Consider the following 27,015-nt stretch of genomic DNA (forward strand, 5'->3'; position numbering starts at 1 on the left):
ATTAACATAAAAGAAAACCAGGTGTGGTAGTGCACACCCATAATCCCAGCACTTGTGAGGCAGAGGCAGGAGGATTCAAAGACCAAGGCCATCCTCAGCTACAAAGTGAGTTTGAGGCCAGCATGGGATACATGAGACCCGGCACATGTGAGAATACAGAGAGTATGAAGTTGTCAATGGAAAGCTGAACACTGTGACTACAAAATATGCTGCACTGATTGAACGGCTTCGAGTATACAGTTTTAGTAAAACTTTTCTTTTCAAAGCCCTTACTTCAAATTTACCTTTTCCTGTCATTACTTTCATCCTTGAGTGTTGAACACAGGAGAGCACCTGACCCACTGAAGCAGCTAAAGCCAGAACAGGAGAGTTTTGAAGCTGCTGAGAAACTTCCCAGCTGGGACTACAGCTCCCATCTAACTGGTTCCAGGAAACAGAGTTTGCAGCTGCAGCTTACCATGCTTGTAGACCAGTCCTCCTTCTCTCGGCCTACAGGTGCAAATCTGCCACCTCTCAACCCAAACCACCAGACCAAAGTGGAAGCGCACAGAAAACAGTACCCAGGCTACCATTTCTATAGCAAAATGATGGGGAACAGAATGAAGATGTGCTTTTCATTAAGCTAAATGCCCTATTTAAATGGTTATCCTATATTCCGAGATTATGTGTTCCTAAGTGGTGACTATTAGAATATCTTACATAACGATTTTAAGAGCAGATAGCATTTTGTGTGTGTATGTTGGTGGGATGGGGTGTTTTCCTGGTTGGTCAAACTAAAAGTTCGAAATATTTAAACACTTCAATAAATTTTTTAAAAATAGATTTGCTGGTCTTTTAAACTATAATTGCAGCCTATGCACACATTGACAGTCCTTGCATATTTCACAGTACTGAATCCTTCCTGGTGACATCCTTGTGTATACTTTGACACTTAAGAGTCAGCCTTAGCTTACTCTAAGGCAATGTAACTGGGGCTTTAGTTTCCATCATCAAAAACATACTTTCATTCAACACCATGGTTACATCACTTTTTATTAAAAGCATATATATGAATTCTAATAGGACACCAACTTAGAACGATGCCATTTCTATGACCCATCACTACCACAGAAGGAGTATGTCAGGGTGCAATGCAGACATAAGGAAATCTGGGTGTCTACACGGGTTGTTTTCCTGGATCCCAGTGGTACCACATGGTGTTGTTGGTCTTGACATACATTTTGGTCCACTTGCCTTTACATTTCAATCATACTATACAGTGTTCAGTACTTACATACATTTGAACAGAAAAGACATAATATGTGTTACAAGGATAACATTTGTGGAGCCATGTGTCAGAAAGAACTCTGTATTTTAATTCTCTTTATGTTATTAGCTACTTTTGAGAAGAATGGTTCCTTATAAATACATAAGCTGGGACATACATTTAGAAAATCTTAATCTATGTAAACTGCATTGCATCCACCCATAACAAATCAACTAAGCCCTGTTCCTTCTAATGTTAAACAACAAAAGAAGTAGCTAGACATTACACTTTATAGTAGGCTCCAGACAATATATTCTGGATTTGTTCCTTTCTGTCAAAGTAGTCTCAGACTTTTGGCAAGAGCATTTACATTCAAATTACTTCAAATTACTCCTGTTGTATCCAGAATATATGTTAAAAGCCTCTAAAAGGAGTTTATTTTCCTAAAATTATGCCAACATTTGGCCGTGTTAGTAATTATTGAAATAACAGTGGAGACTCTGGGACAGGCTGGTACCCTGGGTGAACGTGAACATGTACGGGTCCAGGCATCTGGCCAAGGGGCTCACTGACTCATCAACACTTAGTTCTTCTTAGTTTTCTTCAGATAGCGAGTCCGCAAGGACTTGTTGAAACCCATGGTTATTTTAAAATAAATCCAACGAGGCAAGATTGAGTTTATTGAACCCTAGGGAAAGAAATTGGGGAGATACATAAGTACAGCCCACAACTGAGCTAAACTGAAGTGAAGCCTATCAGCCATCTTCCATTTCTCATCACTATTACTTACAGAGATTTTAAAGTTCTTAAGTATACAGTTTGAAATAATATACAAATGTCTTTTTTAGGATTAATGATATGTACCACCTTGTCCGGCAAAGTATACATTTTGATCCTATGAGATAATATAGAAAGAAATGCCCAAACTGGAAAATATAGTAAGATTTAGAACTATACATACCATGAGAGCATGGATCACATATCCAGTGGTTCGGGACTGCAAACCTACTGTTTTAATTGCAGACTTCACAAACGTCTCTGCAGAGGGCTTATCCAAAGTTGGCTTCCGTATTTTTGCCAGTTTTGTAGCTACAAAGTATGGCAGGACACTCTAGAAAGGATCCAAACACACATACAAAGAGAGAAAAAGACAAAACAAAACATGCCATCAATTAGGAAGGCTACCAACTCCAAACTGAGCATGATGCCTGACTGTTTGTCCAGCAGTCGAAGCATCCTCATGAAATCTAGAGTCTGTATCTTTAGATAGCACCCACGCTGCTATCTAAAGCTGACTTCACTGAACATATAACAGCAAAGCCATGAACTGTACTACAATGACCTTTGGGTAAAACAAAATTGGAGGCTGGGAAATATGAAAACTAAGCAGAAGCAACCATTTCTGAACCTTTCAAAGGAAAGCAGTGGGCAGACATCTGGGGAGCTGAGGCTCAGGTTGTCCTTCCTGTTCTGATCAAGCAGGAGATTCTGGTGTCCGATGGGGAGCACTGCTTTGCCCCAGCCCTCCTGGTGAATTAAGTGTGTCTGTCCTATCACTTCAGTCCTTCTCAAAGATACATTTCACTCCCTCAGCCTTAGCTCACCACTCTCTTCCCTCATGTCCTTACGTCCTGCTCCTCAAGTTTTACAAGCTGCTATTGTTAAGACAGGAACACATCTTCTGTTTTGGGAAGAGCTGGTGTAACAAGAAGAAAATAGCCTGGGTGACAGAAGTCACGTGGCAGGGCAGGTGTAGGGTTGGGAATGCAAACCTGAGCTTTCTCAGGCACTTCACAAATGCAAGGTTCTCCATTGCATATGCACCCAGTGTTTTGGGTGTGACAGAACACAAGGGACCTCCACCATAATGAGTCTGGGAGACTGAGGAGAGAGGTTCCTTCTGTGAGGTAAAAAGACCTCATGTTTACAGTAGCTCACCAAACACTTGTTCCCCTCACAAGTGTAGAAGAAAGAAAGAATGAGGTCTGTTGGTATTGCTATTTAAGAAAAGGATCAGTTCAATATGTGGTTGAAGTGAAAATGTACATTACAAATAAAGCTGAGGGCTCTCCACACTTTGGATATCTTTTCTGCTGAGAGTGGAAGGAACAGCCCCACATCTCTTTGGGGGTTTGCATGTTCATGTATTGTTTATAATTTTGTATCCTTCTCACTCCCAAGTATAAGTCCAAGAATAGCTCATGGTCCTTAATGTGTGAGTTAAATTTCAACTCATGTATTAAGACATCTAACTAGTCTGACTCTCCATCTCTCTCACCCTTGAAGACAGGCCCTGCACTAAGGAATGACTTTGATTATGTAACTTGACTTCTGAGGATTTCTTTATTGGGATTATTAATACACCTTCATCTCTCTTTTTTTAATGAGCAAAATGTTTTGTCCATTTTGTGCCATCAGTATGAAGACAGACCAGGGAAGGGTCATGTTGACAGGCTGTGAATTGCGGGGTCCAATTGTTAAGCTGTTTGCTCACTACCTGGAATAGTGAAGCAGGGCAGACCCATGTGTAAACAAACTCTGACAGCAGGTAACAACAGGCATGTGCACAGCCTTCCTCATCTTTTTGCCTCAGGCTTCCTGGTTATAATAAGACTGAGAAGACCTTTCCAGAGGACACAGTCTACAAGGGGTGCTGGGAAGTCTTGAGCTCCAGAGATAAAGCCAGCCTGAAACTATGTCTTTCACCTGTGCATAATGCTCTGCACCTTTCTTTCCTCCATTTTTCTCTCTCAGAAGATGTAAGTGGCATAAATTGGACGATTTTGATATTGCAGGAGAATTCAGTTGCACTCCCTAACTGAACCACATGGTGGCACCACAAGATAACGCATGGCTTTAGGGTTCAGCTAGCCTGTGGTGGGATTCTGAAGGAGCCTCCAGCTATGGTGGGGGGTGGGGGCAGGAAAAAACATGTGTACTTGGGAATTCCTGGTCAAGTTAGATTTTTCCAACTAAGAAAGGGAAATTCTACACTGGAAGGCTTGGGTACTTCCACCCTGGAAGTCAAGGTGGCTAACAGTGGCCTTCTGAAGTATGAAGGGTTCAGAGATAAAATAGCTTTGGGGCTAAGCCCTAAAGGAAATAGAGGACTCAGCCAGGTAAAGAGATAAACGAACAATAGGAGCAGGGAAGAGCTGTGAAGAGCAAGGCATCCTCAGGGAACTGAAAGGAGTCTGGTACAGCTGAAAGAAAGCAAATCCAAGTGCTGGGCAAGCTCCCGAACTCGACCAAGAAGACAAGTTGTACCCACCTCCATTCTCAGTGCTGAAAGCAGCACTCGGTACACAGGCAGGCAGTGACAGTCTACTGAAGGCAGTATGGAATTGTATTTCATATGCACATAGTCACTGAACAATACCGAGGCCCTTTCCACCCAGCCAGCATTTTAAATATGCTGAAGCTTAAGAAAGATCATCTGTCTCAACAAAGGCAAGTCTACTGATCTAGCTGCGAAGGAAATTAAAAGGAGTATGTAAAAGTATAAAAATGGAAAGTATAGAAATGTTTATACCAAAAAGCTATGAAGGTAAACAAATGCCCAAGAAACAATAATTCATCCATCCTCTGCCTATGCAGGAAAGAATTATGGGAAACAAAATCAGAAATACACCTATACTGTAACAGGAAGTTTTTCAACAGAGCAACACTGAAAAGCCACTTAAGCTCAACAAATCACCATTACAAATTGTGCCCCCTCAAAAACAGCCTGACTCTGACAGCCACAGCTGTGGGCAAGTACCCTAGTTTCCCAATTTAGAATCTCAAACTGGAAATATTAGTTAGGCCATAAGGCAGAGCTGATGATGCTGTGTCTCTGCTCAGCTTATTAAAATAAAAAGTCCCTGGAGACCACAATTTGGTATATTATTCTCCCCTTAATCCCTGGATTAGATTGCTTAGACTATGGTCTTCATAGAGCATGTGCTCTGGACGCCATGGGTAGTGGGAAGAAGGAAGCCGGAAGCCACATGGCAGATGTGCAAGAATCTAACACTGAGTCTTGGAACTTCACATGGCAGAGCCAACTGTGAACTAAGAAAGACTTCTCAAACCTAAAAACGATCAGAACTTTCTGTGATGATGCTTTGGGGAAATGTGAAGCAAGGAGTAGCAGACTTGGCTCCTTTGAACAGGATTCTCATGTGGCACCTAATCTGCGTTAATGTGCCTTCTCTAGATTCACGTGGTCCCTCCCTCCCTGCTTCCTCACCTTTCTTCTGGTCCAGTAAAGGAAGAGCATAGTTAAGCCAGCTCCAGGACAACTTCAGCATTAGGCTGACAACAGTCAGCACACAGTCTTCTGTTGTTTTCTTTCTTTTTCAAGTCATACGTGATGTGTGTACGTGTCAGAAGGATGTGCGTTCAGATCTCTTTCTTTGATCACACTCCACCTTTTTTCTTGGGGGCAGGGTCTCTTGTCGAGCCTGAAGCTGGCCATTGGCTTCAGGAATCTGCCTGCACTCCTCACCACCCACCACCCACCCAGCACCAGCCATCATGTCCAGCTTTACTCTACTCCTACTGACGGAGCTCGCTCTCCAGCCTGTACACAGTCTTAAAGCAGAGGCTGGGGTTCCTGTGAGTTCAGGGAAGCTTCACTTCTTTTTTAAATCTGTGTCTTCATTTATCGAAACCTCAGGATCTGAAGTCCCCCAGAACACCTGAATGACCAAACACGTATTTATAGCTTAGCTGTCTGCATTTCTCTACTTGCAGACTATGAGTTTTCCATAAAAGCCCTCTTGACTAACTCAGTGGTTACAAAGAACTTAGACAATCCAGAAAATGTGAGGTAAAGGAATCTTTCTGATGATAGATACGTCTGCAACAAGAATAAATTCTAGCATTTCTTAGGTACACTCTGGGTGACTACTGGTCCTACGAAGAACCTGCCTTCAAACATGTGGAATGTGTATGCTAATTGTACAAAAACCAGAGCCCCCAATTTTACAGAGGGATGTGGGCAAAAAGCATTGATGGTGGAGGCCATATCTGCAGTTAGGTTATCAAGAAAGGCCTCTCAGATAGGATCATATTTGAGTGATGTTCTGATGCTCCAAGGGCAGAGGCTAGCCTGGGTGATCCGACTGCAGGGCCTTTAAACAGAGGTGAGCAGCCAAGGGTGCTACTCTCTGGGTCCCAAAACTCAGAATTTTACTCTAAAGGACATGAGCAGCTTTGGTGGAATTTTAAGCAGGGAAGTGATATGACTGGATTTTGCTTCACCAACTCTGGCTACAGTGAGCAGACAAAAAGGACTATCTGCAAGGACAGCGGTAGAGGGGGTATTTTAGTTAGTGTTGCCATTGCTGTGATAAAACACCATGACCATAAGCAACCTGGGGAAGAAATGGCTTATTTCAGCCTAGTTATAGTCAGTCCATCATCCAGGGAAGTCAGGATAGGAACTCAAGAAGGGTAGGAACTTGGAGGAAGGAGAAGCCATGGGGGAACACTGCTTACTGGCTTGCTTCTCATATCTTGCTCAACCTGCTTTCTTATAGCACCAAAGACCATCAGCCCAGAGACAGCACTGCCCACAGTGAGGTGTCCCCTCTTTACCCCCATCAATCATCAATCAAAAAAATGCCCTACAGGCCAATGGGGGGGGCATTTTCTCAAGTGAGGTTCCCTCTTCCCAATTGACTCTAGCTTATGTCAAGTTAACTATCCAGTCCAGGGTAAGACACAATGGTACCCGAGATTAAAGTAGTGCCAATGATGTCACAAGAAGTAGCCAGACTGGACACATCTCCAGAACAGACTTGGTTTGGTACTCAGTGATCTGATGGACTGTATTTTGGAGAAAGAAAGAGACAGTAGGAAAATAGGGGAAGACCATGACCCTGGTTGAAATCAGACCAACCTGAACTAAATCTGGCTTGCTATATACATACAACCTACACTACTGATCCAAACCTTTAATCCCTGTGCAAGTGGGAACAACTGCAATTCTTTACTATGTTAGGAACAATATCAAACAGGCTCAGTGTGCGAGTTGAGCCCTAGCATGTACTAGCAGTTCTCTTCTAAGTTTTCTAATGCTTGTATGATCACAAGCAATGAGAAAAGAACCCATCTCCATCTCTATACCCTGTGAGAGGTATAGAAACATCAAGTTCCAGAGAGAATCTGCCGGTGGAGAAAGGACCTTCATTCTCTGGACACACAGTACTCGATCTAGACTTTAGTTATGGAGATCTTCTGGCACAGGATTATAGCAAAAGGGTCAAGAAAAAAACTACATCACTGGCACCAACTGAGATTCACCTGGTTGGAGTCCATTTTCTCAAAGTTGGTACAGCTGTATTTCCAGTAAGAATCCTACATCACTTTATATTTCTATTTGGACTCCATGTGCACTAAAAGGCACTCCATTACCTCTTCTACTGTTGGTAGTAATTAACAAGAAAAATGGATAGGGATTTCTGTTTTCAATTTTGGTAGCCATTTCTCAACATTTAGATTTCTTTGAAGACCAACAGATTTGTGATTACTACAAGCAACATTTTAACAAAACACATTTTTTTTTTATCTTAATTTGTCCTATTTGCCTTCTAAATCTCACAGAAGCCGAATCCTTTCTGATTAAAAACACATTTTAAACTGAATTAATGATCAGCTCTCATCACAAAGCACTAGAAGGCAGCAGCTTCATGAAATGGAGGCCACAGGTTTCCTCACGGTGTTAAGTGTAGATTTAAATGGTGTATTCTTTGGTCTCGCTAAGGATGAGAAAATCCACTTCCACTTCAGGACAGCTGAAACCCACAACTGGGTTCATGCAATCTCATCCTGCTTCCTCACATACAGGGTCAGGCAATGTCAACCCTAGGGGTCAATTTCAGCTGGCAACTGATTTCTTGGTTTATAACACTTTAGGACCATTTTCCCAGGTTTAGGGAGAAAACTGCATGGTGCAGACACCACCAACACCGAGAACCAAGGCCTGCAGACCCACAGCCTTGGTTCCATAAGCCTGGATGAGTAACTCCTACACTTTCTCCACCTGCAGACATGCACAGCCTCCATGAGTTTCCACAGCACTCTGACGCTAGAGAACCATCACAATCCCTGTTTTCTTGTTCACTGTCTTTCTTGCTACTATATCCCCAACTGCCACACCAAAATTTACACTCTACATACATACTTCCTGACTGAAGAAATGTGAGGCATAATACACATACCTCTTGTTTTGGGCCTACTGATGGGTAATGTGTAGAAACAGTCTTCTTCCTCTGTGTGCCTTGAGGCAGGAATTTTGAGTCTGACTTACCTTTGCTACCTCACTAACAAACAGCAGACACCCACTGACTTTAGACAAGTCATACAACTGTTAATTTTTATTTTCCAATCTGTGACATGAGGTAGGGTTAATATCAAGCTCAAATGAGGCAATAATGAGTGAGCATGGGGTATATTGTAGGTGCTCCATAAATGCATGCTTCTTCTCTCTCTCCTCTATACTTACTATTACTTCCCAGTTTTTGATGTCTTTGTATGTCACCTCTTTCATCCCATTTACCTTCAGAAGTCAGAAATTAAGGCTCAAAGCAATACAGAAATTTTGCCTAGGTCAGATGACCACTGAGTGGTGACAGCAGAACCATATCTTGGTCTGCTGACTTTGTGCTTGGTGTCTTTTCCTCCCTCTCTCTAAGTACACAAGTAATAAATGGAGTTTGCATAAAGCTAGACTGGACCTAGGGATCACCGAAGTCACCATGCTTTCATTTTGAGTCTGGATTGAAATGACTAAAATCCAAACAGAGTATCTCTTCATAAGGCAAGTTTGGAAGAAGAGTATAAGATGCTAAATCTAAGGTAAACTGTCTAAGGAAGTAGGATATTTGCATGTTTTAATGAGTCTCTACACTGATGGCTTATTAGTGCAACAGACAGACTCCCATCTTCCCATGTGATATCCTAGGAAGGACGCAGCAGTATGCTCCTCCTGTTGTGGATAGAAAAGTATATCCTGAATCTAGCCACACGTATGTATCAGATAAGCCCCAAATGAGGGCTGTTAAAGACAGAAGAGTGTGGGGGGGGAGTGCTGTGCTGTTCCAAAGTGTCAGTGGCATCAAAGAGAGACAGAGTCCAGATTGAAGGCAACACAAGAAATAGGAGAACGGAATACCTACTTCTAGACTGAGTGCTTTGCTAGAGACTAAAACATTACCAGAACGATGGCTGGGGGCATAGCTTAGTGGCAGAGCACTTGTCTAGCACTTGCCTAGAGGTTCTACATTCAATCCCCAGCACCAGCAAAACAAAAGGAAACTGTCAAGAGGATTAGAGAGCTGGGTGTGATGATGCATGCTTGTAATCCCAGTACCCCAGAGGCAAAGGCAGGAGGTCTGAGTTCAAGGCCAGCCTGGTCTATACTGCAAGATACTGTTTCAACAAACAAACAAACAGGCAGCCACTTTGGTGAGCAGGTCAAGGAAAGTCTATTGAGCAACAGATAAGAGACATGTGAGACCCAGGGAAGCAGAAGGGAAATTTAAATCGAGCGTCTAGGCATGAGATAAAGACTAAGGGAAAATGAACTATGATCTGAGCCTTGACAATGGATGGACTTTCAGGGTTCAGGGACAAAGGCCACTTGGAGGAAATGTGGAACAGATCTAAAGAGGAGTCAGTCATAGTTCAAAGGGCAGATCATGAAGAAGACACTACAAGGTCTATTTTAGCCTGAACATACCTGGCAAGAATGCTAACAGCCTTATGGGGTCTGAATTCAATATTAAACTTCAGGTACAGCCACCTGAGGCCAGTGAGAGAAGCCACCAGTACCTGATCTGTGTGTGAATGAGATCACCCAAGAAACATGGGATAGAATAGAAGGTAGAACAAGCCATCCAATCCCCCAAGTCTCCAATCTGGAAAACAGAAACACCACCCAGAGAAAAACGGGTATGTTTCAGCTGGCAAGGGGCTCTTTTGGCTCCCCTCAGTGCCCTGGGATTTATTCCCACAGTAAGACAGCCACACTTTTCTTCATAAATACGAATTTTCCTTTTCTTAATAAATTCATTCTAAATTTAGACCTCAAGTGAATCTTAGGAAGAAAGACAATGATGGATGAAATTAAATAATTTAAAATTCATTAATGGGAACAATACAAGCTCATCAAAATATGATATTTCAGAAGGCAAACACCAATGTACTTTGGGTGGTTGCTGGTTATATCAGGTTAATATTAGGCAGAGAATCCAAGGAAACTACCTTTGAGGAAAACAGGCTGTGGAAAGGAGAGAAGGGACAGCCTCAGCTACTCCCAGGACTGCTTTCTGTGTTCTCAAGGCAATGCTACTTCACGTCTCTGGAGCCTTCAGGGTACCAGCCAGGGGACCTTTAGAGTTCCCACAGAGTCTCAGTGGGGCTTAAAAATGACTAAATTCAGCAGAAAGACAACAACGTCACACCGAGAGGCATAGGAGCCTCACCTTTTACCAATGTTACTGGCTTCCTTGCTATCAAAATACTATCTACAAGGCAATTCCAGTTACCAGCATTACAAATAGCATCATCATGGAAAGGCATAAAATTCAGGATTCTACCAATCCTCCCCAGTGCAGCCTATTAATACAGGGAGCTGAAAATTAAACAATACCAAGTCAGTGGTCAGTAGATACCCCTAGGAAGTGAGCTAAGGAAACGGCTTGGACGAAGCAGGCTTTTAGTGGACCCTAAAGATGAGGGAATATTTGCCTCACCCTTCCTCATGATGGGTGACTTAGCTCCAATATGACTGAAAATAAAAAGGCTTAGAAAGTACAGATAGATGACTCTTAGGCCCAGCTTGATTATCTGACAGCAAGCAGCCTACACTTTGTGGTTTCACCATTTCCTGAGCACAGATGGGTCCCATAACCTAGTAGTAGGAACAAGGGCTCCAACAGCAAACAGACCTGGCTGTGAGGCCTAGGTCAACAGGGAACACAGGTTAACTGTCTTAGCCCCAATCTCCACACTGTGCCGTGTGAAATGAGAAGTTGCTATGCTAAGTGATCTGATCACAGAAGACCAAACACTGAACGATTCTAGTCGCAGGATGGACTAAGAACAGGTAGTGCCAGGGAGACAGAAGGTAGAATGGTGGTTGTCAGGGGCCGGGGGAGAGGGAAAGGAAAGTTAGTGGTCAATGGTATACGATTTCAGTTTGGAGAGACGAAGAAAAGTTCCAGAAGAATGGTGGCGGTGACCGTTCGACAGTGTGAACAGACTCATGCCACAGAACTGCATGCCTACAGATCTTGTTGTTATTGTTATTTTCTACCACAATTTTAAAGAGTCAGATTGTTTCAAAATAAACTGTGAGAATAATAACAATTATCACTCACATAATGATGCTTCAATTGTTTACATTTAGTTCTAGTTTGGATATCCTAGCTAAAAATTTGAAAGGCTAATTTTTAAAAACCTAGACCTAAGAGCATAAGGGAAAAGAAACCATGTCTCTAAGGGAGTGCTCACGTCACAATCGCTTACTGAGGAATGTGATTTTCTTTCGTTGCCAAGACAGCAACTGTTGCTGTGGAAACCATACAAAAACAGGGATACTTAACTGAAACAAACTCCACTTACCTGCACAAAGATGCCCTTGCTCTTATACTCCTCATGGAGGCACTGAGAGAAGAAATCTACAAAAGCCTAGGAGGGAGGTGGGAGTGAGAAAGAAAACACATATATTACATCAATCTGCCTGGAGTGTAGCCATGGAAACAACAAAATAATAAATTAACCATTTAACACTACTGTTTCTAGTCATTCCTTTCACTTCAAATGCAGAAGAGATAAAAATACCTTAAAACTTCAAGAGGTTTTTCTACCATAAATGACATTATCTTACTAAATTTAATATTTAACCAATTTTGACTTAATTAGAAAAGGTTCCCCCCCCACAGAAAATTATTTCCCCCAAAAAAGAAAAAAAAATCCATTATATAACAAAGGATTTACTTCCCCTTTCTACCTGCCACTCTAGCAGAAACCCAGAGTGGATTCGGTTCAGCTCTGTTTTGCTGCTGGGTCCTGTGACACAGCATGATTTGAGATGTGAAGGCGAGAGCCTTCTGATAATGCAACTCTAAACCCATCTGTAAACTGTGCAAACCATTTTTCAAATGTGGACTTAGTATCAGGCTTAAAATGCCAAGTTTAATGACAATCCATGAAGGTCCCCATTGGCAACAGTCTACCTCTATGGAGAACACACCAGATACTGGAATTCTAACACAAGGTGTCATGTAAACATGTTGACAGTATGTTCCAGCCACAAAGAAAGGTAGATCAGGGGGCTGTGGAGTTGTGCCAGGACTCAGAAGACAGTAATGAGTGATTTTTCTCAAGTGAAAAGGTATGTTTTGTGTTTTTCCTTCTCTGACATACTCTAAGTTCTTATTACGTATTATGATTTGCTTATTTTCCCCTAAAGGGAGAATACTAAACGGCTGTTCTTTTCCCTTCAGAAATGTTTTCCATGCCTCAGTGAAGTATCTGAAGTTGGGGCTATTGGCCTATAGGCAGGAGAAGATAAGAGTCTAAGTATTACCCTAGTAGTAATATAAGGAAGTGAATGACAATGCTGCATGATGACACAAAGTATGGACTTCTGGAAAATTCCTGTCACACTCTAGGAGTGACAGTCTCTATGAATTCTGGATGACGTGGCAGAATATTCACACTGCTATTGGTCTATTTCTTGTCTGTTGAGTATATGTGTGGTGCTGGCAGGATGCATGTCCTTGCTGTGTGAAGTTGACTTCTTCATGTCACCAACACTGACTTTAGACTCATTAGTATCAGGTTCTATCAACTGGGCAGACTGGCTTAGGCTAGGTCTCTATGGAAAGCATAAGTGTCCCTGTTAAAATCACCCAACTACCAGGGAACAAAATCAGTGGCTGTGACACACTGGTACTCTGATTTTAAGCCTATATCCATCTGTGGTATTCCAGAAGCCCATGCGGGGCATCTTCCTGTCCTTCTTGAATCACTGGAAAACTAGCAAGCATAGCATTTCAACAAAGCTGAAGCTATGTTAACTGCTCAGACTAAAAATCAGCCCTCAGTCCTCTACTGACATAATTTACTGCAATGCTTTTCACCTTGGTTGCAGAGTAGATGGTCAACAGTGGAACCGGGAGCATGCCACTAGCAGATGAGATGTTGAGAATCACCCCTTTAGATCTAGAATTGAAAACACACCACATAAACAGAGGGAAATTATATGCACATTTGCTTGTGAATTACAGTCAAGAGAGAAACAGAGCAACAAGGCTGCTGCTCTAACACACGTCTCCCTGCCTCTCATGAGCATGTGGTATGTCTGGCCGGTGAATGAAGCATAATTCAATGAACTAAAAATAGCTCTTCTTTACGATGAGCTCACTTCCCAGTCTTAGTAATCCAAAGCAGGACTGGATCAGCTAGATGGTCTCCTTTAGTTGTCTCTATACTTTCTGGAGTCCTCTGTGGCCACAGCATCAAACATTCTCACTTATTAGTGGGGGATATATTTCAGTGGTAGAATGCTTGCCTGGCATGTGCAAGGCAGTGCAGTCAATCCAGCAGAGGAAAAGCAAACTCACACCCACACAGACACCTCTGCTTCACATACTGGCATACCGCACACTGCAGCAGTCCATTGTGTATGTGTGAACACTGTCCTCTTAACAAAGTCTTGAGCTTCTAGACACCAAAGCCCACTTTTGTTCACGCACAAGTATTTCATAAACCTTTATAGCAATGGGTGACGACAACTTTATAACTTCCCTAAGTTACTGTGAATATTTGGGCAATGAACTAACTTGAAAATTACCTTTCTGTATTTTATTAACTATATTATATTGCCAAAAGACAAAGTTCAACTTTTTCCTGTTGAAAGTTAAGTCAAGCAACTACCAGGAATTTCTATTTCCACAAATAAATTAAGTCAGTTTGTGAAAAGCAATGCTGTAAATACCCCAGTTGTTAGAAGCTTATAATGGTTCAGCAAGGTATGGAATTATGACTTTAAATAAGAAAACTAGCTACCAACTTGTTCTCTGAAATCCCTGCTTCTCCAAGGCACACCGAGAATGGAAGCCAGGGTCTTATGCATGCCAGGCAAGTGCTCTACCAAATGACCTCCACCTCAGCCCAGCCTCTCTTCTCTGGCTACTGTGATCTCACCCCACCCACCTCTGCTTCACACCTAAGCTTCCTTCCTTTCTATATAGCCTGTTCTCTGTCTGGATTTCTATTCCTAAGTCCTGTTTTTTCACTATTTCAGCGAGGGAGGAGAATTCTAGACCCATTTTATGTAAAACAGCACAGGAAACATGATTAAATGGCATATACGAGTTATTTTAGACATAACTCTGGAAAGAAATAATCCCCAAGGTCACCATTCCATCTGCCAGCCTTTAGGCAAGATGCCAGTGCAGCCGTCAAAGGGCAGTCTGGGCCCTCTGCTTCATGTGTCACCAGAGACTAGTCAGTTGTTTATAAAGCACAAGTCCTATTAGTAACACACATTGTCCTAAGCAGTGAAACCCACTAACATTCCGGTGATAAAAATCAAATTTCAAATTTAGGAATGATATTAAGGTTGTTTTAAGTTAGAAGTGTCTAATGTATTCGTTACATTATCCTTATATTGGTATCCTTTTTTTTTTAAGGCAAAAAAAATTTTTTTTTAAATCAGGAATTAGATCTCAGCCCTTTTAGGTTTAAAAAAAAAGATTAATTAGCAATAAACACCTAGTCATTTCATTTTATACACTTATAAGAAATCCCTTTGATGATAGGGGAACAAAAGAATCTTTTATTATAATCAGATTGTTCCTCCGATAAAAATGGAACAAGAACTACATCTTCCAAATGATCATTTTCAGTGTTGAAAATATTCTCAGATCAGAGTGTGGTGACAGCTGTCCAGCTCAGAATACGCTGAAAATGAATGGACTGCACAATTTAGACAGATGTGTAGTTTCTGTGTAAAAGAAGCCACAAGGAATCTGTTTACAGTAGAATACATATCCTTTAGGATGGGTGGGCTTCCAATGAGGTGGACACACAGGGCTGCAGTGACTCAGGCAACCATGCTTCCTGAGGAGCAACTCCAACCTCACAATCACTCCACATTAACCTTTAACCAGGAACTGCTCTATCCTCAACCACCCAGTGGAAGGGGAGAGAAAGCCTGTCTGAAGCACATGCAGGCTATGCTGTCCCTGAAGCTGCAGTCTGCCACTGCTGCTTAGAGCCAGGTTGTTCTGTTCCAACAGTGCTAGCTGGGGCGGCTGCATATACCCTGAACAAAAGTCACGTTTTTTCATTCGGTTACTCACAAATTATATAGAAAGTTGAAGGTAAAGGTTAAAGTTTAATGCTGTGACTTCAACAGAGGAAAAGTCATTTAAAGATAATAAAAGCTCTTTTCCCATTTTACAAAATAATATCAACAATCCAACATGTCACAATGTTGCAGTCATTCTTTTACTTACTTCTTGAGGTAACTAAGATCTTTGATTCTCAAATATTCTACTCTGATTGAAAATTTCTAGGAGCTTGAGAGATGACTTGGCACATTGGACATTATTGCAAAGACCTGGGTTCAGTTCCCAGAACCCACATGGCAGCTCACAGCTATCTGTAACCCCAGAGCTGTGGAGGTTCTGTGGGGTTTTTCTGGCCACATGTGGTATAAAGACCTACATGGAGGAAACATACAAATTAAAAATAAATAAAAACCCAAAAGAGGAAAGAAAAAGGAGAGAGGGAGAAAAGAAAAGAAATTACTAGTGGGTAGAGCTACTAAGTCAAAAATTTCAAGTACTCTATAAAAAACAAAGTATTTATATTTCAAAATACATCAAAACATATTTAAGACTGTCAAAGTACTATATAAAATGAGAATGCACTAGATGTGAGTAAATAAATACACAGCCAAATTGTAATTGTATCTAAATGACAACAGAGAAAGCCCCCACCTACCTATCTGTCACACTGTTGAGAATATGCATATTTGTCTATCAAAGACCTTCCTATGACCCTCAATAACAGCATTCAAATCTCTCTCCTCGAAGGAAAAAATATTCTATTTCATTTTATCTGCCTCCCAAATCAAACACTGGGATGCCCTGTCACAATTTCTATAATGTATCTCCTTATGCAGAAATGGGGGTGAACATTTGGGACTGGGGGATACAAAGGACTCATCTTTACAATCAACTACTCTGTCTAATTCTAATCCTCCATTTAAACAGAATCAGTGATGTCAAACCAGTTTCCATGGCACAGCCGGGCTCATGACAACTCTGTTATATCAAGCAGAAGGGCAAAATAGGCTACGCTTAATTGCACACAGAGACAAACATAAGCCAAGCTGGTTAATCTCTCATTTTCTGGAGGCTTGGGAACAATGGCAGCACATTAAGAACTTCTGCTGAAGTTCTATTACTGAAGACCTGTGTTGCCCATACTTCAACACATTTCCTAGTTTGCTGTGACATCAGATAAGTAAATAAAGCAACATTTTCTGTGATATAATATTCATAATTGATCACACTGCTTACATGCTAGCCATCATGTAATGGTGAGTTGGAGGATCTACAAGAACTGCAGAAACAAAGCAGAACCATGAACTCCACTTAAGGACACACCTCTTCACCTCCACAGTCACCTCCTTTATTAGTCCTCTCAGAAGCCAATCCATAGGCTTGTCCAGTCCTGTCAAGTTCAGCAGCTTGCATTTACAGCTTCTTTACAGCTGTGCTTTCTAGGATTCCCTGAGACTTGGGCAGCCCCCAGGAGACTCCATTTAATTGTCACTTGGATATTTAAAACACTGCCAAGCTTTTATTCTCCAAATACCTCAGTATTCCGCCAGGATCTTGTAGCATCCCTGTCCTCAACTCTATAAAAAAATACTGTGCTGTGGAGGTTTAGTCTCTTTTGAAAGAAGTCACTAATTCTGACCTGACTCAGGAAACCTCAGCATTGCCCCACCCTGCAACAGAGAGAAGAAGGGAGAGGAGCCAGAAGGTCAGTCAGTGTAGATTGCTGACCAGACACAGCATTGTGAAATACAGACTCCATCTCAATTCTTTACATTTCCACTACACACGAGAGAAGATAGACGTGTACTCTTGCACGGTCATTAAAGAGTTTTCTAAGCTTAGATGGAAAATGGAAATTGGTGTAGACAGTTCTCTAATTGACTCCTAAGAACACAGAGAAACTATCAAAACAGAGCTCAATGTCAGAAAAGAATCGTGGAACATGGGGTCAGGCATACAATTAGAACCAGCAATCAAATGCTCATACTATACAAATATTGCTTTGTTGAAGAAAGTTTGCAAACATTTAGCACATGAAAGAGAATTACCTGCCCTAAAACACCATAACATGTCATAATTCCACCTTAAGCAGTACAATATGAAAGAGGCTATTTTTAGCCTTCCCATGGTTGTTATGGCAACCACCTCTCTGCTCCAGCTGTACACAATGTTTATAATTCCAGGGAAGTAGAGAGAGCAAGTTTCCCGATAATGTAATTATGCACTTTCTATGTGCATGGTGATAATACCTTGGTCTGATTATTGATACTTGTTTAGTGATAGTTGGTTGGCTATAGTTCTAGAACATTTGGCAAAAATTTCATACACCAGAGATAGAATCACTGAAAGGGAAGAGGGCAGAGAAACCAATAACAAAGGGCTTCTTCTAAAGGACAGTGCTTTATTCTAGCTGCTCTTCACACCTCCCCAAGTGGCTAGGTAGAGAAATAAGGGGAAAATAAATCTTTACCCTGATAAGCCATAAAGTTAGGCATTAATCTGTTACTGCAGTCAGCACATATTGACTAATATACCTGTTAACTCCTGAAACTCCACTGGGCATAGATGTCCCTTCTAACACAAAGTACTGATTAACAAACTCTACACACATGTCTAACTAGTCCTTAGCAAGCACCACAAACACCATCCCCGCTCCTATGATTCCAGCTTTCCATAGCTTCTCTTGGCTTTCTACCAGGTCATTTCTCAACCTCAGTTTAAAATCAACTTGATTTCTTGAAAGGCAAGGATTGAACTCATCTGGATTCCCCAAGCTAAGCTCTGCTGGATGGCCATGAATTCCCCTCTTCATGCTGTTTCTCCATATGCAGTGTCAGCTATAACTGGTGGCACTGCCAGGTCTAGAGATGGCCCTGAGTCTCTACATCATGTGTTTCATGGCACCCCATCTCACTGAGTCCCCATCTTCTGCTGACCTAAACAGGGTAGAGTTACTTTAAATTAATGCAATGCACTGGGCTTGTCATTCTATGGATCCAGTACTTTCTGCTTCAGGAAATGACTTCATAACCATTATTCCTTTTATATAGCTTTCACCAATACCCTTTCAAATTTCCTTCATAACGTTTCTATGGCATACAACTTTGATTTTCTTTCTTCCTTCCTCCCTCCCTCCCCCTCTCTCTCTCCCTCCCTTTCTTTCTTTTTTTTTTTTTTTTTTGGTGTTGGAGATGGAACCCAAGGCATGCTAGGCAAATGCTGTAATACTGAGCCCCTACTCCAAGTCCAAACATTTCTTTATAATGCCATTTGCAGATGTCAAAAAACTCAGGCTAAGACTGTGGCCCAAATTTCATCCTTATTGGATTCTACTCTGTCTTTTCTAGAGTTCTGGTATGGTTTGATCACTGCCATTTTCGTGTCTTATCTTTGGAAGCATACTCCACTGTCAGTCAATAATCAGCTTGAAGGCTTTAAAGGGAAACTTTACTAAAATAAGGCAATTAGAATATACAAATCAGTACATGTAAAACAGAATTACAACAAACTTTGCTGAGAAGCAGTTTCTCAATCAGTCATTGCACATGATCAACACATGGATGTCTAAGCCCCATTTCCCACCCACAGGGTAGAATGAGGCACAACATATGGAGGGATTTGATATGCATAAACTGCAAGCCTTGCTGGTCTTTCAACAGAAGTGGATCCTTGATTCCTCCTCTGTCAAAGCTTTGATGGAGCGCTAAATTAAAATGACAAGATGGTCCAACATTCAAATCCAGCTCTTTTCAGCAGGTTTTCTTTGAATGCCTAGGCAACATTTAGATTCTTCTGAGACAAAAACAGAGTTTAGTTAAATTTTACACTCGTGCTATCTCACATGTGGAAATGCAACCACATACTTCTCAAAAATGAAGACATTTAGGGTATTCTACTGGCACCCAATTCCAAATGGAACATTGATAAGCCTGGTAGACTGCCTTCCCTCCAAGAGTCAGTCTGACATCTGGTCACTTCACACTATGCTTTAGTCCCTCATGCATCCATCCCCCAGCAAGAATGAAAATACCAGAGGAATGCCTCTCACTTCAGGACACTCTACCAATTTAGGCTCGAAGTGGCTACAGCTTTAAGGAGGCATTCCCAGGAATATCCCAGGAACTCTAACCACCCCCTCAGAATAGCAGGCAATTGAGTTAGCGATGGTGACTCAGGCTGGCTTTTTAATCCTGATCTAAAGGAACCACCACAACCCTAGAGAGGGAAATAAAAAAGTCTAGTGAAAAGGCCTCCTCCACCAATGACTCATGCTCCACTGTGTGACTGGCCTGGTGCTAAGACACAGTTAGGTTCATTAGTCACTTTAATGAAATTCTCAAAGAAAGGATTCTCCCTATAAATAATAATGAGCTCTGCATCCACAGTGCTTGTGTGTGAGCGTGTGACTCACCTTTCTACCATGCCAGGCAGCACCAAGCGTGTCACCTGCAAGAAAAAACAAAACACTCATGATGGCTGAGGACACAGGCAACAGAAGAGTGAAGGACACCCACCCACCCCGGAGAGAAGGGGTCGGGATCCACTCACCACTCTACAGAGAGACACTTATTTTACACATGCCGTAGAATTTGACTACACTAGGAGTACATGAGGAGAGCACACTGGGAAAGTTTTCAGTGAACATGGCTAAGATTAGCCTTGTCTGAAAAGTAAGGCTCGAATGGGCAGCCCTTCTTATGATAGTGTGACTCAGAACTAGGTTCTTCTTCTCTGAAGTCCTAATATGTTAAATGAAGATTTAAATACATTACATGTTACTACATTCTCAACTTGGAATAAAGGTGTGTGTGTGTGTGTGTGTGTGTGTGTGTGTGTGTGTGTGTGTGTATGTGTTTGCAAGTGTGTGTGCACGCACACACATGTGAGAGAGAGACTCTACAAACAGCACAGAACAGAGACCTCTGAAGGGACACTAGTATCCCCCACAATCACACCCTTTTAGCACCCAAATGCTACCCTTAAGCATAATATATATGTACCATAGTTTAGAACCAAGAACAGTAACATACTTCAAGATCATCCATTTCAACTGACCATACAGAAGTTTCTGGATAATTCTTTCAGTATTTTAAAATATTTCATTTGGGATCTCCTTGGGAAAGTAGAATAATTCTAAGATTAGGTTAAAGTGATGATTAAAACTCCCAAAGCCAGGTGGCAATGGTGCATGCCTTTAATCCCAGCACTTAGGAGGCAGAGAGTTCCAGGCCAGCCTGGTCTATAGAGTGAGAGCCAGGACAGGCACCAAAAACTACACAGAGAAACCCTGTCTCAAAAAACCAAAACCAACCAACCAGCCAACCAAACAACTCTTTATATTTACCCCAAACAAACAAAACTTGAACACTCAAAGCAGAAGAATTTTATGAATTCATAAGTTTTTAGGAACCTCTATAATTATGTGGCTAAGAATCAAGAAACTGAAATCACAAAGTACTCTTGATGTGATTTTACTAAAAAAAAATTAAAAATATTCAATATATAAGTAGATAGACTTTACTGTGTTCACATTAAATTCTCTCTAACATCACATTTACATAGGACATTTTAAGTTGTTAAGGCTCATTTTATTTTGTATTTATTGACTAGTATCTTTTTTTGGGTTTTTCGAGACAGGGTTTCTCTGTGTAGCTTTGTGCCTCTCCTGGAACTCACTTGTTAGCCCAGGCTGGCCTCGAACTCACAAAGATCCACCTAGCTCTGCCTCCCGAGTGCTGGGATTAAAGGCGTGCGCTACCACCACCCGGCCTTACTAGTATCTTAATGTATGGGTATCTATACCATATACCAAGTATTGTTACGAAATTTCATTGTGCATCTGCACTCCCTTTCACAGCTCACATGGTGTTTCTGTAGCTAATTCAATATGCTAATTTCAGACCATCTGCAGGTAATAATTACTGTGCCAGGAAGTTTGTTGTTTCTCTTTACAGATTTCTAAAATGATGTTATCACAATTGTGAGTTTGGTGGTTAAGAATATTAGGCACATAGTAACAATAAACGTGACTTCTAGACGTTTTTCTTTTCACTTGAGGTTGCCTCGACAAATACACTGCAAGCAATTTTAATTCCATTCTGTGGCAGTTGGAATGAGAATGTCCCCCATAGGCCCCTGCATTTGGACACTTGCTCCCTGGCTGGTGAGCTGTTTGAGGAGGCTTAGGCAGTAGGGCCTTGTCAGAGGAGGCATGTCACAGGAAGCAGCTCTGAGGGCTTAAATACTATGTCATTTCCAGTTTGCACTGGGTATGGCTTAAAATGTGAACTCTTAGGCTAAGAATTCGCTGCTCCAGCCCTAGGCCTGCAGCTTGATGACACACTTTCCCACCATGATGGACTCTTACTCCTCTGAAACCATAAATCCAAATAAATTCCTTCTTCTATATGCTGCCTTGATCATGGTGTTTATCACACCACAGAAAAGTATCTAATACAGTTTTCCCCAAAGTAGATAGAAGTCTCCACAACAGAACTTTTACAACAATGAGAACTTCAAAGATTGCAGGAAAAACAAGTATTTCATAATTACACATATACATTTTAGTGATGTTTTCATTAATCCACACTATAAAATAAGACAGACACTATAGAGTCTAAAAAGTTAATATACACTATCTCACATGTAGCTCTAGCATCATTTCCTAAGTGGCATACAGTACATTAATGTACACAGATACATGAATGGCTTCCTAGCAGCTTAAATTAGAAATCCTAGGAGGAAGCCACATACTCATTTTCAAGAGTGAAATATTTACTGGTACAGATATACATATTCTGGCTAGGAAAGAAATATGAAGTTCATTTACCTCATACAAAATTACAATCACTGTTATTAAATCATTTAGTTGAGATACATACCTCAAAAAATACACTGGCTGGCCTAGAAAACCCTTGAAAATGTTGTATTAAAATGTAGCCATCTGTGGCCAGGATTACACAGGATTTATTTTCTTCTTAGTGCTCATATAGCTTTCAAATATTTTTAGCAACAGTCTTGCGGTACTTTTATAATTAGTAAAGTCCTTACAATCTTATTTTTTTTAAAAAAAAATTAATGGAAACAAAACTGCTAAAGCCTGAGTATTTCTCCGTTTATTTCCACAGCAGCAGTCCCTGCTGCTATAAGGAAACTACATGCCCAGGTGGCTGTCTAGGTGTTCCCACTCTTTGGTATGGAGATTGATAGAATACACATTTCTACATCGTGTAGCTTCTGGTACTTGGTCATTTGTTCCCACACTCCTATAATGATCGAAGGCTCTAGTGAAAAGATTATAATAATAATAAAGAAGCCAGGCAACACTGTGCATACCTTTAATCACAGTACTCAAGATGTTGAGTCACAATCATGAGTTCGAAGTTAGCCTGGCCTACACCAAATTCCAGTCCAGCCCAAGTTACATAACAGGGTCCTAGTTCAAGAAAAAGATCAACTAATCAAACTTAAGACACTTGATTTAATAAAATTTGTGTCCTACTACACGTGACTAGGGAAAGAAGTAGAACAAGTCGCCCCCAAATACAAGCTCAGCTTCATGAAGGCAGGCTTTTCACAAGCAAACTGGGCCGTCTCCTACGGCCACTTCGTCCACCTAACTCTGCTCTAACTATTCCTCCAAAGAAACCTGCTTAAATCAATCAAGTCTGTGTTCAGGTCACTGAGAAACGGACCTGTCCAATTTAGAAGAAAACAGTTTCTTACGTACAAAAATCTAAAACAAGTGTTCAACTGAAATAAAGAGCAAGTTTTAAAAAAATCATAGTGTAGTTGTAAAGAATTAACAATAATGTTCTACAATACCCCCCCTCCCATTTTGAGAAATGAGCCGAGAACTCTACTGGAAACCACACCAGAATGACACAGTACACACATCCTTTGGCAAACTGTATAATTTGAGCTCCATGGAGGTGAGGAAGTGGGAACATAGCTTAATTAGAAATTCTTAGAATCTCACCTGTATAACTAACAGAGTATTTACGCCACAGGGGGTGGGAAGCTTAATTAGATACAGTTTTTAGAGCACTCAGAGATCTGTAAGTATTACTTGATTTTGCCTTTTCTTGATGCTTAAGTCTTTCAGGAAGCTCAGAGTTCTCTTAGTCTGGAATGTTGCCCCAGGCCATAAATAGAGCTTTTCCTTGTCCAATAAATCTCACTTTGATCTACATTAAAATATAACAAAAGGGGAAAAAACTTCCCAGAACGTAGAGTTGCTTGTTAACAATGCCAAACCTAAAGCCCTAATTTACATATTCTAAACAAAGATTAGAAAGAATGAGTTTCATCTGGTGTTTCCCAAGGTGTAACACTTGACTATGTAAGTACTTCTATCATTTTTTCCCCCCAAACAAGGTGACAACTTCTTAAAAGTGACAGACACTGAAAGGAGAAGATGATTCCTAAAGTCCAAGACACTGCATGTTTTCATTTTCCTATGAAAATCTACAAGGGTGTCTTCATTTTCGGAGGAAGAAAGCCATGGAAGAAGTATCGTCCTGAAGTTTGGAAATACTCTGCCTCCACTGTATCTGAGGCAGCCTGTTACTGCCATCCCAAAAGGCTAAGTTGACCAGTAATTTGAAAATGTTAAGTAGCAGAGGGACAGCTAGATTCAAAATGAATAAGACTCTATTATCTTGGAATATCCTCATCCAGAAAAGCCTTGGGTGGGGGAATCAGTGTTGAAGGACACATCCTACTTAGGATTTATTAATCTCCTAATGTTATATGGGAGGAGAATATCAGGATACATTTCTAGCAAATTCCTAAATTAAATACAATTAGACTGAGGAATAAAACTCTTCTCACAGATTTACAAACTAATACGAGGCTCCCTACTGATGCTGTGTTCCCGCCTGAGGCATATCCATGGAAGAAAGAGAAAATGAGTGCTCTGGTGCTCTCCACCCTTTGGCCAGTCACCCAAACACTTACATCGTGGGCAAGGCACAGCGCTAGGCTCTTTTGGTAGCTGGCCTACAATGCAGACATGATGACACAGCAGGAGAAAACAGCCTTTCAAAAGTGTCTAACAAGGCTTTGAGGGTAACGGGCAGTTCAGGCAATACTGTTCTGACAGCACTCACCTGGAAAAGAGAGCCACCTCTCAAGGTTCTATTTAGGTTTCAGAAAACCCCAAGAATGCTTGTGTCTCCACAAAGCTCATAAGTGGAAAGCTCATCAGTATACTAAAGGTGGGGACTTTGGGGAGATGATTATTTATATCATGAGGACAATCTCTTCCCGATTGAGACTGATGTCCTTACTTACAGAGACCTGATGAAAACTGTTTACTTCCCCCTTCACCATGTGAAGACACAGGAAGAAGGCACCAGCTATGAGAAATGGGTCCCTCTTCAGACACTATTAGCACGTTCAGCCTGAACTTTTCACACTCCCAAAAGGTGAGAAATATACGTTGGCTCTTTATATCCAACACAGTCAGAGGTGTTTTTGTTCTTACATCAGCTGCAAATGGACTAAGACGGAGGAGTTGATTTGGTCCATGCCACTCCACTCCTTCAAGTCCACTAAGCAACTGCTCAGTTCGAGTAGCCTGAAGACATGGAGCTACCTGGAAGGGAACTCACACTCACACATCTAGAAGCACCAATCACACAACAGAGATCACAGGTTGCTGTGAGCTAGAGAAGCAAGGCATAACCTCTCACATTCTCTCTGCTACGCAGCTCCTGAGGTGTGTTTCCATGATTTCTAGAGTTTTCCCAAGAGAAACTATAAATCTGAATGTGAAGCTTTCTGCTTTTGAAAACTGAATCAACTAAAAGACACTGGTAGGCCATATCTAGCCACAGACAATTGCCTGTAACCTCCGACCTAAGAATTTCTCACAATTTACTTCAACTGACACTTGTTCACCATTGTAGGGTGTGATTCTTTAAAGAACTAGAAATTTTAATTTTGGAAATGCATTCATCTGTTTGTAGGAAAAACATCAGCTGTGCACTGCTTAGCATAAGGCAGGAAACAAGCGGGTCACGGTGCCAATGCTCATGTGCAAACAGCTCCACAGCAAGCACTGCAGGGCGAAGGGAGGCCGTGCAGTGTGCCGTGGGCCCAAGTGACTCCAAGCCTAACAGTCCGGAAGAGACAGAGACTGCTGGCCCTCCAGCCCTAAGAAGACAAGATTTCCAGTCATATATTGGTTGAGTTTGACAAAGAAACAGGTAACTTTTTATTCTCTGTTTAAGGTTGCTCCTTTCTATTCTTCAATAAAGCAACTATCAAAACGCAACAGCATTCACTCAAGTGGAGGTGTTCATAAATTTTACCACCATGCATTGTCTTCTCTGTTCTAAAGAAGGTAATTAAGAAGGTTAGAATATTCCCTCTGATAGGATGGAAGTCTTAGTTTTCCAGCTTTTACCTTATTTACCAACACCAGTAAGAACTTCAGGTGTGAGGAGCATTGGAAGGAATGTTTTTGCCTCTCTTAGGCAGGCAGGTGCTGTGAGTAGCTAAGGTTCTCTCATGTGGACAGTGCTCATCTGGAAAGCAGAGAAGTGTCTATCTTTTCCTGAGGCTCCTAAAATGACGATTTCAACAATCAAAGGACAAGTTTAGCTTGAAATAGGAAGAGAACCCCAAAAGTGGAAGATAGTGAAAGCAGCTATCAAATCTGAAACAAATGGTACAGAGTAGGGTCAGCTTTGTCTTTGGACTGCTGTAGAATTCCACAGTTGAAGTCAGCCTTCTACTTGCCTGCCTCTGGAGCTCTGGTTCCACTCCCGTTTTCCAGGCAGTAATCAATAGCAGTTTAACAATTTCATTTGTAAACTCTCTGTAGTCTAGGGGGGAAATCCCACCAGGCACAAAACAGGAGCTCTTTGACAAGAGCGTAGTTCAATATCCTCAAGTTTGTCTCTAAATCACACTGTTTCTGAAGTGAGGGTCATTGTTCTTAGGAGGTTTACCTGGGATTTTAGTCACGGAACATCTCAAACTGGAGGAAACCACTATCTGGTAGGATTCCTCTTCTAGTTTATCTATCTGCCACCCTGGCCACCTCTACAGAACTTCTACCACTTACCTGCTGTACAGGGAACAAAAACAAGGCTAAATTTAATCCCTAGAGGATCTGAGAGCAGCATTGGAAAAACAAACAACAAGGCTTTAAAGAATCCCTGTGAAGGCAAAGACTAATGAAGTGAGCCCCACGGAAAAAGATTCAAAAGGAAAGAAGAAACCAGGGCTGGAGACAGGGCTCTCTCAGTGGTTAAGACCACTCACTGCTCTTGTAGAAGACCTAGGTTTGCTTCCCAGCCCCCACATGGTGGTTTAACACCATTCAGTGCTGGGGATTCCAACACCCTTTTCTGCTTTCTATGGGTTCCTGCACTCATGGGGTACACAAACCCAGGGAGGGACACA

At 41.5% G+C, this 27,015-nt stretch overlaps 1 protein-coding gene across 1 annotated transcript in view; it reads right to left on the bottom strand.

The window, feature by feature from the left end:
• Positions 1-1,001: 1,001 nt before the first annotated feature.
• The window catches only part of Hsd17b12 (hydroxysteroid 17-beta dehydrogenase 12), a 131,745-nt gene continuing 105,731 nt past the window's right edge, over positions 1,002-27,015 (bottom strand). Inside the window, exons 7-11 of the mRNA XM_028879005.2 lie at positions 20,012-20,046; positions 13,384-13,465; positions 11,861-11,926; positions 2,208-2,357; positions 1,002-1,934 (exon numbers count right to left, since the gene is read on the bottom strand). Coding sequence (XP_028734838.1) covers positions 1,830-1,934; positions 2,208-2,357; positions 11,861-11,926; positions 13,384-13,465; positions 20,012-20,046 — 438 coding nt within the window. The 3' untranslated portion in view covers positions 1,002-1,829. The remainder of the gene's footprint in view (positions 1,935-2,207; positions 2,358-11,860; positions 11,927-13,383; positions 13,466-20,011; positions 20,047-27,015) is intronic.

The sequence above is a fragment of the Peromyscus leucopus genome, chromosome 4 (assembly GCF_004664715.2).
Source record: "Peromyscus leucopus breed LL Stock chromosome 4, UCI_PerLeu_2.1, whole genome shotgun sequence".
NCBI lineage: Eukaryota > Metazoa > Chordata > Mammalia > Rodentia > Cricetidae > Peromyscus > Peromyscus leucopus.